Raw genomic sequence first — 12,212 nt, forward strand, 5'->3', positions numbered from 1 at the left:
ATTTTATCATTTTAAACTGCTTATTACCTTAGTTCGTCTGTTCTGAAACCATGTTTTGACTTGAGCATCAGTCATTTTGAGACCACGAGCCAGTGCAGCTCGTTCGGCCGACGCCAAATATTTTTGCTTATGAAAACGTTTCTCTAATTCGGCAACCTGCAAAACAAAATGGGATCAATGAAATCATTGAAAAAATGGACATTTTCTTCTTTGTTTTTGTGGCTCATTCTCCCTATTTATTCTCATTTCTTTTATCATTTGGTTCATGTGAAAATACTCACTTGAATTCGAGTGAATGATGTTCTGGGTTTTTTTCTCTTTGGCGGAGTTCGATTTTGATATGGATGTCCTATTCGTCTGGCTATTGGGAAAGCTGTTGATTGAACGTGAATAAAGAAAATTGGTGAGTTTATGTCCATCAATTATCACAGAAAAAAAATGTGTCGACCAGTGTGAGTAAACGCCATAACTACGGTCAAAATACTTGGTGTTTAATTGCGTGTTCGTTTAACCCAGGTGACGTATTTAAACTTAATGCTATATACTTTTCGGTTACATCAAATGTTTTCGATCAAATTGTTGAGTCCGACCAAACAAACGCATGATTTTGTCAGCGGTTTCTTTCGGCTCTCAATTAAATACACAAAATCAAAAAGCCATAACAACTGTGCTTGCTCTATCTCTGAACAATTTTATAAATTATTCCATAAACTTGGACGAAAAAAAAAAGAACAGAAAAAAATATTTTAATTCGTTTTTTTTTAATTCTTCTGTATTTTTACTGAATTTAGGCTGAAAAACCGCCTCTACTTTCCGCCCGGCCTAATAAGAGAACAACCAACGATATTTAGTGGCATGCAATATTTCTCTTCCGCTTGTGTATTTCAACGGTGCGAAAGAGAAGCATAAAAAAAACTGATGACGACGACAACACGAAGTCGAATAAAATAAAAAAACAATAAAAAATGAAATAAACCTTTTGTCAATGACATAATTATGGCATTTGATAATTATTTTTGACATCGTTGTCGTCGTCGTCGTCGTCGTCGTCGTCGTCGTCATCGTCATTGTTGTTTTCGATGTGCTATAGCATTTTAGATATGAAACAAAACCCGGCAATTACATCCAACAGAGAGCCCAAGCTAACTTTGCTTAAATCAAATGAAACAACAAAATATTTTTGCCCCAATGAAGGAAATCGCGTGAGTAATTGCAAAAAGATGGATAAATTATATGAAACAAAACAAGAACGGGCGCGCGCACACACTCACACAACAACACGTCAACAACAACAACAGCCATAGTGGCAGCAACAGCAGCAATCTATAGGTAAATAATGAGTTTTAACAACTGTTTGTAGAATTATGTTATAATAAAACTGTCAGAAGGTTGAACAGAGAGTGCACAGAAAGAGTAACAATTTTTGTTGTGTGTTAAAACCCCTGATCCATGTCTATCATAAATATTGGAATGGGCAATTGGTGCTGCTACTGCAAAGCCGTCAGATTCAATTTTGATGGCATTGTTATGAATGAAGACTTCATTTTTGCCTACACACAGACACACTAACTCACCACATCTATGATGGTTAAGCTTAACGTGTGTTTTTAATCGGCTTTCATCTGTGTAGAGACCGCTTAATGTAAACACACATACTAAAAAACCTGAACCAGCACTGTGTGTATGTGTGTGAGAGAGCTAGCCAATGGTGTACAGTTTGTAATGTTAACTAAACAATTATTTCATCATTAATTTTAATTATGAGTTGAGATTGATATGAACTGGCGTGCGGATGGTCTCTTTCAATTCGCAACACGTAAATAGATTGATTTAACGATATCCTTTTCGGGGAATTTGACCGAACGGCAACAAAATTTTTATACATATACTATGGAAGAGAAAAATTTTTATTCATAGCCACAAACGCTCATTCTGCAAAGTCCAATTACTCTTTACGATTTCCATCGACTAACTTTGATTATACACGTAACTACGATATGATTATTATTTCAAGTCAAAAGTATAAAATGTTTTAATCGACCGAGAGAAGAAATTCAACGAACGAAGAAATATTAAAAAAAAAAAATATTCCCGTAATTCGTATTCAAATGGTTGTGCTCGTTTCTGGTTGCCTTTTAATACTTGTCTCTCCGCATTCAAATTTGATTTTTTATTTCTAACCTCATTCCATGGGAATGCCAACAGTGTAAAAATAGCCCAGAAAAATGTTCTGTTCGCTTTTTGCCTCCTCCATTTAAATAATCGGCGATTATCACGTTGGTCTCGATATCGCAATCAATAATATTTCAATATTGGCATCTTGGGCATTTTATTTTTCGATCAAAACCAGCCCATTTTTTAGATTATGTACACTGTATCGTATTTCCGTTATATCGATAGATTTAGGAATTGATTGTGGGCGGTTTTAAGATTAGCACAAGCAGCAGAAAGTATAAAATATTTATTTTATGCCGTCAAATTTATCCGCTTGATACGAAAGAGAGGGGGGACCCATTTTGATTTTTTCCTGAATCATTTTCACCGCACACGGTCAAAGCATAATCAAATCTAGTGGCGGAAATAAACGCTTGCACACCAGTCCGTAATCATTCAAAAATGTCGAAAAAGCAACAGCAGGCAATCCAATGGGTATTGGGATTTGGAGCGAAAAAAACAACACCCAAACAAATCATCTATAAATGGATGGATTTATATTCATAAAAATCATAACCTAACGATATGGTTAAAATATCGCTTCGTATAATGGCCTCTTCTACTTTATATCGGTGCTTGTGTTTGTGTGTGCGTTTCTTTCGGGTGCTTTTTTTTAAGTAAGTCTAAATAGGATTCATAAAGTTTTTGATCATCGAACCAAAAATTGGCTCGTTCACTTTAGAGCTGCAAAACGGTGTGCATATATTTCGGTTTTTTTTTTCGTGTATGCAAAAGAGAGAAAGACCGTTTACCACTTCGCGTTATGTCCTTAGGAAAATTGATTTTTATGGCTGGTGTGTATGAGTGAGTGTTTTCCTTTTTCCTCGTTTCATATTTGCTATGAAATTTTAGTGGATGGCACATCAGCGTCAAAGCAGCGATATGCATAAGGCGAGACCAAACATTTATCGATGTGTATTTACGTGCGCTCACATCAGCTTGTGTGTGTTTTTTTCTTGTAGCAAAAAAAAGGCACCGAATTCTGGTGTTGTTGTTGGTGTGACGAGCAAATAAAAAAAAACACAAACAAGAACAGAGCGTATGGCACAACCCTCTTGCGTATCAGTGCTCCTTGTGTTAACGATACCGATATACATATGCCGTATTATCATAATCATATCCATTTACAGGTTTTGCGTTACTTTGCATATGAGTTAGTAAGCGTGTGCGCACTCATGGGCGCGTGCACATGACGATCCATCGTTTCATTCGATACATTATGAATATGGTTATGAATAAAAAATAAATGTTCCCCGTAAAGGAGAAGAAGAAGAAGAAGTAGAGGAGCGAGAGAGGAAAGAACAGCAAGAACCAGTAATGTAAGGTCGATACAAATCGAATTCTTCACTTTTACCACGGATCGTACATGCTATTTTTATTCGCATTTCACTTTAACTGTTTCATTTTTATTTCCATTTCCATTTTTCTTCTTCTTCCATTTGAATGCGAAAAATACAGAGTAACGTGAATAAATGCGTTATCGAAACAACAAAGTCATGTTTGGTTTCACGTATTCACCAAAACCATTTTTCTTGACAGGTTTTTTTTTTCTTCTCTTCCTTTTTGCCACACCGAAAATAAAAAGCAACGGTTTCGAAGTGCTGCATCAACTGGGATTTTCTATTTCATTTGTTATCTTTATTGCATATACATATGGGTTTGGATCATGTTTTACCGGCCAAATCCAAAAAGCCATAATGCTTGTTTATCACTTTTGGATACATTTTTTTTTTGCTTTGCCTCCTTCATATAAATTCTTGATGGCCCACGATCTCTGGATAGCATCAAATCGGAATCAATAATCATAATAGTTATGTACATTGAATCTTTTTCACCTTGACTTTATATTTCGCCGCTGGTTAAACCAACCACACAAGCATAAACACACATACAAAGTAATAATTCAATATCGAATGAGTAACAAGACTTGGGCATCCATCACATGAATGGTGCTGCTTCAATTCATCTTCTCACCGACGAGCAGCCGTTTGACACTTTACTTAAAGGTTATTAGACAATATGAACATTTATCTTTCTTATAGTCACTTGCAGCTCCCCCCTGATGGTGACTTCCTTCTCGCGCGATACCGCTTCAATGGATCGAACCACAATGCCGCAAGCCACCCAAAAAGCCCTAACAAATTAATATCGATTCTTGATACCGAATTTATATAAACACACATACATGCATCGACTGTAGCATGGGCGGAGAAAGCATAAATTACATTGTTTCTACAGTGCACGTGGCGCTAGAAAAACAAACATCTTTATATATATGGTTCAGCCCAATAAAGTCGTTTTGTTTACTCCAATGAAAATCCGATGAAAAACTAATGGCTATTTGAGACATTTCATTCGTATAATTTATAACAATCGATCATCATGTCTTCCTTCATATTATTCTAGTCAGACACCGAAATTTATGAACGCAAACAATAATCTTATGTAAATTTAAATATTTTTGAAATTATCATGTTTTCATTTTGGTAAAAGAAGTCGTTGAAAGAAATATTAACTTGTTGAGATAACAACGATACTAGAACTACTTGGGGAAATTCATTTTAAAACCATTAAAAAAACCGACCAAAATTCTTTTTGTTGTTCAAGATTTTTTCATTCCCTTTTCAATAGTTCAATGTACTGTGATTTTCTGACGCGGCGCAAGTTTTTTTTTTGTTCGTGGCATAAGAGATTTGGTAACTGTTGAATAAATTAGCATTTGCCAAACTTAATGTAAATGTACGCAAATTAAAGATAGATTATGTCTTTCGATTCCAAAGTTAATAATGCTCGTTTGGAACGACAAAAATGTAATCATATTTTGCGGCGAGTAATCAAGCAAAATTAGTCCAGAAAAAAAGCATTGGTGGCGAAATTAGCGAGATTTAACCATAAAATGAAAGAAGGAAATTGTCGAATGTGTTCGATGTGTCTGGAATGGACTTAATTGAAATGGTATTTTAGCCAGTACCCGTCCAATCACCTTTAGCGCCCTTTCTTTTTCATCGCCTTTTTTCCAATTGCGTTTCATCAATTTTCGCTCTCGCGCTACTCTGTGCCCCTTTCAGTCTTACGCCCCTGGGCACCATAACAGTCGCCTAGGTGCTCAGAAAGACTCTGATTTTAGCGTCCTTGGGCCGTCATCGAACTTCCTCGAATGACTTTCAACAACAAATGATTTGCTGAAATGTTTCTGTTTTCTGTTTGTCATGTATGGCTTTCTACTATGCATTGTTCCACGTTTTTTTATCCCGTACATTGCACAACTGCAATTAAACTGCAACCGACTGACAAGTTTGAGGTGTGTACAGGAAAATTCTATGTTTCAATCTTATTTGAAACGTTCGTTCATTTTGGTGCATTGGTTTTATTCGATTGGGAAAGATCATTGAATTAGCGGTCAAAATGTTTTTTGTTCGATTTGTCGTTGTTTTGTCATTATTAGGTTACAGCCATTCGGTCAACGCTTTCGGAATTCGAAACTCAGACTCAGTAAAGTGATGAAAAAAAAATTATCTGAACAAAAAAAACAGCACTAATCATATTGTTTTTAGGTGCCACCAGCAAAAATGGTCGCTTTGACAAAGCCAATGCATGATTTATGTGTCCGAATGACCACCGTGCCGGAAGGTAAGCAAGAATTTTTCTTTCTCATAATGAAAATTCTCATTTTCTCCGGAAGTTTTGAACAAAAAATTGGAAAACAAATTGTCTCTTAATTTTTTTTCTGTCCTATTCAGAGGTGATACAACAATTCATACAGGCTGATGTTAGCGAAATTGAAGACGCCGACAATCGACTGAAATGTTACATGTAATTTTTCTATTCTAGTTGCACATTTCAGCAAGAGACCCATATTGTTTTAAAATTGGTTCTACTTTTGATAGGTATTGCTTTTTACACGAAGTTGAACATTATGACTTTTCTGAAGAATTGGATCGCGTTGCCGATCTTCTAACCGACGAAGAAAATAGTATTCTCATGAATATGGTGGATAAATGTGAAGATTTGGAATTTTCCAAAGATCCAAAGTTCGATGCCTGCGATTATGCATTCGAATTGGAACGATGCTGGAAAAAAGTTGATCCAGAGGTATTTGTTTTCACATTTTATTGTTACGTTTTTAGTTTTCACGGATTTTTTCTTCTTCTTTTTTGTAGCATTATTACGTTATGTGAACCTATTGTCAAGGATATAGTCAACAATTCATTTTTCACAACGAAAGGGTTTATAATTGAAAAACAAATGGTGAAAGCATACAACAATATAAATTTAATTCAAGCCAATTTAATGTAAATCAATTGAAAATTATTCGAATTCCAGAAATATTCTTATTTTTATAGCACTAAAAATTTGTGAATGCTCCACACTTTGCATAGAATAAAAATCATCATTTGGTGTCCAGGATTTAAAATATGTATAGGAAAAAAAGGAAAGGAACTTGTTCACGAAATATGTTTTTATTGTATTCGTTCACGAAATTGTCAAAAGTCAAATATTTTAATTCATCCCAACAAATTCCAAGCTAGAGATTAAGATGTGTCAGACAAGAATTCCATCAGCGACGGCTAATATTACGATTGTGTAGTAAAAATTCTTGTTAGAATGTCGCCACCACCATAACAACAACAACAACAACAACAACAACCAAGTGATGGTGTTCTGAATGAAGACGGCGATGAGTAATAATGAGATGAAACCGAAAGAATCGAAGCGCCGGTATTTAAACGCACACATGGTAGAATCAAAAGATGCTGTGTGACGCATCAAAACAAGGAGATCGAAAAGACCGAAATCAATAGATGAATGAAAAGATGGATTGTTGCGCTTTGATTTTGGGTTTTGAGAAGAAGAGAGGGAGAGAGAGAAAAAAATGTTACGATGAAACCTCATCTCATTCATTGTGCACCTTCGTGTGTAGTAAATTTTATGTTCGATGCTTGATTGTGCATCCGTTTTCATCACCACGGAATAATAATTATATGTATTTTGGATGGTCATTTGATTCGGGCATTTCGATGTGTACGATTTTATATGTGCTATTCATTTTGGGGACGGTTGCCGAACGAATCTTTTTTTTTCCGGCTCCTCTTCGGCGTTTGCATGTGAGCGCCTTTTTAATGTGCGACAAACGAGAGAGAGGGAGAGAGAGTTTGCGTTCGCGAAAGGTTGTAATAAAAAAGCGGCAGAAGAGAAAATCCACAATTCGAATGGAACACGAACGGCACCATCAAATCACCAAAAGGATGTAGCTATTTTGAGTGCCGCGTTGAAGGATGAAAAAACGCAAGAAGAAATGCCGAAATGAATCAAAGTAAAGGCGCAGAGGCGCAGAAAAGGACAAAAGGTTGAGAATTAATACGGTCGCTCACATTCACACATCGTGCATGCTTTGAATCTGTCCATTTATTTTTCGATATATCTTTTTTTTTATTTTCATCATTTGTTAAACCGACTGACCGTATTGACAGCGGCCACGGAACGTACACCATGCAATAAAAGGTTGTAAAAAAAAATCGACATGACCGTTTTTTTTCACTCTCTTTTTTTTCGCCGATAATTTCGATGTGTTTCCTTTTTGTGTTGGGTTAAAACCGGTAGCCGATTGAGCAATGAAGATTATTCCACCGTGTGCTGGTGCACTTTTTTTTATCAATGTGTATTGACGTTGTGTTTTAATTTGACACAAACGAAATGACTGATATATTCTCTGATGGCATGACTTTATGATTGTAGTTATTAATATGGTCATCCGGAGCTTAATCATATTTACTAATTCCGATTGGCCGGAGGCTTTTGCTTTGGTGTTCATTTTAAGTACGTGGATCTTTTTTTTCTGTTCTCTCACCGTCATTATTTACATGCGAATCAGGTGGCTTCTCCAAAATTAGCAGAAAAAAAAGAAGGTAAAACTACGCTTGTGAGATGCATGGTATGCTGGCATAGACCTCTTTATCTGTCGTGAATTAATGACTTCCTAAAAAAAGCCTTGTCTACGTACGGCACAATTTCACCGTGCATTCGCGAATGAATTGCATGCTTACGCGAGAGAGACAATAACTTTTAATGTCGATTTATATGGCCAATTTTAGTCATAAAAATCTAATTTAAACAATGACTCCGAACACATGATGACTAGAATGAGATGATGTGGCAGCGTTGGCATTGGTCATATTGCGTGTGCAAATATACTAGAAACAGTTCAGATTATCGAGCTGTATTTACTGATCAAAAAAGTGTTTTGAGTTTTTATATTTCGATTTCTCTTGTTTATTTTTTTTTATCCAGTTAATTGACTATAAAAAATTATAACGTTCTCATTTTCACTGCTCACGTCGATTTCGATGCACTTTGGAACTATGGCGCACGGATGGTTGCCGTTGTTGTCATTTGTTGGTCATGATTTCTATTGGCACACACGCACTCACTCACACACACACACACTCACAGCAAAACAAAACGGTTTTCGACTCACCTGCTAATCTATCTTTGACAGCTTGATGGGCTAATGCAGCAGGATGCAGTGGCGGTAGTGCCCACGTTAATGGCGTTCGTTGCGGTGGTACACGTAATACTTGACCAGGACTATAAAATGGGCTATACGACGAATATAATGCACTGGCGGTTGAATAAGGTATACCGGCATTTGCTAAATGTGACGTAAATTTTGCATGTTCAGCATCCAGTAGGATTGCGTTCGCATCTCTATCGGATGTTGGGCTCTTGTTGTTATTTTCATATGGTTTCGACAATAAACGTGATATACTGAATGGCAAATTCTCGCTCGACGATCTCGTCTGTTCCGATTGAATTGAATCGCTGCATCATCACGTCCATAAACGAAAGATAAAGATAAATCAAATGTTAAAATAGTACATTGATAAAATTTTGAATGGAAAACAAAGCTCATTTATCAAATTGTAACTAAGGCAAACTTCTATATAAACCTAGTGTTGATTTAATTCTAACTAAGCACAGTAGTTCAATATCCTTCAATGAAATTGATTGAATGATCGAGATTTTCGATTGGTATCAGAAGAAAACATTTTCAAATGGAATAAGAAAATAAAAACAATACTCCAACCGATCAAGTGTACTTTTTTTCCGCTTCACTTCCGCAATGCGTTCAAACTGCAAGAATGGATCGTGTTTGTGGATTTTTCGTTAGCATAACGCGCGATAGCTAATGTAGCGCTAAATACGAAGTGACGATTCAAGTGAAAAATACCAATTAGCAAAGTGAAGTATGCAAATTGAAATGCGATGTAAAGCCTTCAATGCGCTTAGCCATTAACTGTTTGCATGAAAGCGAACTGCAATTATAAAATTATCGATTTGAAAAACACATAAGCTTGAACCGATCGAACCACACTGACGACGACGACGACGACGACGACGACGACGGTTTGATGTTTAGCTCTCGCACTCGCGCGCACAAACGAAACACAAACAAAAATCAACATTTTTCAGTCAAATGCAAATTTTTGTTTTCCTTTTAATTCAATCAATATTACATTATAATTTACAATATTACTGATAAAGTTATAAATTGTTTAAATACAAAAGCCTACTGAAGGAACTGGTTTTTTTTGTATTTGCAAATCCGGCCCAAACACGGTGATCGCCGTATCCCAAAACTCGTTTCATACATTAGTTTTTATTTGTTTATCTAATAAGAAATTGTGTTTTTTTTTCTCGCTTAATTGGCAAATCAACTTCGCCATCAAACAGAACCGAACGGGCGTGAGCGCGAGCGCAACATCTCGTCATGCACACGCACCAATTTGCCACAATTGTGGAATTTGGCCAATTGTATTTTTGCGCGCGGGCGGTCGCGTTCGGTTGCGCATATACTCTCACACGCGCGCGTGGCGCACTCACAATCAAAATGCTTATGCCGAAGTGCGAATTATTTTAAAGAAGATAAATAAATTGGAAATTTAATTAAAATGAATTGAACAACTGTTATCATTTCCTGTCTGCTTATGATGGAAGTGTTTGTCATTCTTTTTGAGTCGATTAAATTTAGAAAGATGCAAAGATGCAGTTAGTCATTTACCCTAATGCCGTTTCCGAGTCATAGCAACTGCCAGTGCCATCCATATCGATATCCGATCCGCTGCCACAGGACAGTCTGGAATCAGAATCAACATTGATCTCCTGATCTTGATCCTGATCATCATCTTCATGTGTCGACATTTTCATTTGGATTTGCGTGTATTTAATTCAACTGCACAACACTAATTTATTGCGAATACTGCGCGACTAATCTACAGGCAATCTCACGTCACCACACAGGCCAATCAATTCAACTTGGGAATATGCTGGATACCAGAATTAATCACTGACAAAAACTTGAATTCAAATTGCAGTTTTTTCTCTGTCTATGTGAGCCAATTGTTTTGTCTTTGTTTTTTTTTCGCGTGTTTTTTTCGGAGGCTCAAAAATGCATCACATCAATTATTATTATTGATAGAAGTTTGTATCGTTTTTTGTTGCTGCTGTTTTTGGTTAGTTTTACTGTCCCGATTTGTCACTGCACCACTATTGTGTATATTGTTCACCATTGATTCATGGAGGCGATTGATATGTGACGCTGTTGAGACCGATGAATCATCACTTTGTTATTTGTCAATTTGTAATTTATTTGTTAGTTCTATCTAAAGTCGTGTGTGTTGAACATTCCATTGACACAAAAATCAAACAAGCAAACGGCTGGCCAAGTACCCTGACAATGTGTGAGCAGGTATTTTATTGTTGGTGTGTAGCGGAGGACAGAAAAAAGAAACTATAGGAACGAACGTAACGAAATGTGAAACATGCACACTATCTGACTATAACCGAGCAACAACAACGAAACGGTGGTGATGACGAGTGTAATCGAACGAAGAGAGCGAGTGAGGAGATACAGAAAAACAAAATCACTTCAATAAAAAACCGTTTTAGAAAAATCTATCAGCAACTCGGGTGATGTTGCCGCTTGTTCATTTCATACGTAATATACACGAGCGAACGAGCAGCGAATGGATATGCACGAGCCCATTTAACTTCAGCTTTTAACAGAACTGATCCGACCGATTGATAAGCGGTGATTCGGTCAAAGTGGCGTTTAATCTGTTTTTCTCTTTTTTCTCGTTTCTTTCTTTCTCTCCCTCTCTCTCTCTGTTTTTTCTCTTTCTCTTTTTCTATCAAGAATAAATATGTTTGTGTGTTAATTCGTTTCGTCTTTTATATGGACCACTTTATTGTGTGATTGAAACACTCTAATTACACGGTGACTATTTGGCTTCTTAGTCGATCACTTCTTTATTTTTTCTTTATTTTTGTAGTTAATTAAATATTAATCCATTGACTAAATTGTTTTTTTTCTGTCATTCGTTTTTTCGGTTAACGCGCATCGCTCAATATTCAAATTTGTCAATTTAAATGTTTATTACTTTGGCTGGGTGTTTATAATTTATTGCTTATTTCAACTTCTTTTGTTACCAATTTTAACACATGCAAATTGGACATTTCACTCAATTTGAATGTAAATATTAATGGTCATTTGAAATGAACTCAACCACACTGAGTATGATAACCGGAGGAGAGAACAATAGAAAAAATTTGCACCAAATATTCAAAAACACACTTCGAACGAATCACTTAATTTTCAATCGTTCAATCGAATGGATATTGGCATATTCGCTCCGAATTGCGTTGATATCAAAAATGAACGACGACGACGACGACAGAAAAGGCAGTGCGCGCATCAAAACACACTTCTTCATTGAATATCAAACCAGTACTGAGCACACCGTATATTTAGATCGATTCGCTTGAGTTCTTTTTTATATTTGGACGATGTCGGAGAATGAGAAGTACGTAAAAACAAACCAACTATACCATATGTATATTCCATACGGGTTCGTCGACGAATTGGGCTGTCTATATTGTGTACAACGAGTGAGCCATACACAAGGCGCGATCGAAAAACGGTGTAGGAGCAAATGCACGCT

General features: G+C 36.3%; 1 protein-coding gene across 1 annotated transcript; it reads right to left on the reverse strand.

The window, feature by feature from the left end:
- Nucleotides 1-6: 6 nt before the first annotated feature.
- Nucleotides 7-12,003, reverse strand: LOC129577732 (T-cell leukemia homeobox protein 3-like). The gene is made up of 4 exons (XM_055465232.1): nucleotides 10,274-12,003; nucleotides 8,690-9,033; nucleotides 282-373; nucleotides 7-156 (listed from the first exon to the last, which is right to left on the reverse strand). The coding sequence occupies exons 1-4, from the start codon at nucleotides 10,417-10,419 to the stop codon at nucleotides 7-9; spliced, it is 732 nt and encodes a 243-aa protein (XP_055321207.1). The 5' UTR covers nucleotides 10,420-12,003.
- Between the last annotated feature and the right edge of the window lie 209 nt (nucleotides 12,004-12,212).

This window comes from Sitodiplosis mosellana, unplaced genomic scaffold, assembly GCF_009176505.1.
Source record: "Sitodiplosis mosellana isolate CC-2019 unplaced genomic scaffold, AAFC_SMos_1.0 Smas_scaffold_6226, whole genome shotgun sequence".
Classification (NCBI taxonomy): domain Eukaryota; kingdom Metazoa; phylum Arthropoda; class Insecta; order Diptera; family Cecidomyiidae; genus Sitodiplosis; species Sitodiplosis mosellana.

What these genes read in the sequence shown, in the direction of transcription:
- LOC129577732 (XM_055465232.1), bottom strand. Translation starts at nt 10,419, where the DNA reads ATGAAAATGTCGACACATGAAGATGATGATCAGGATCAAGATCAGGAG. An exon ending in GACTCGGAAACGGCATTAGG is followed by an intron (nt 9,034 to 10,273) that starts GTAAATGACTAA and finishes GTGATGATGCAG; the next exon opens with CGATTCAATTCAATCGGAAC. An exon ending in TGTCAAAGATAGATTAGCAG is followed by an intron (nt 374 to 8,689) that starts GTGAGTCGAAAA and finishes TTCAATCAACAG; the next exon opens with CTTTCCCAATAGCCAGACGA.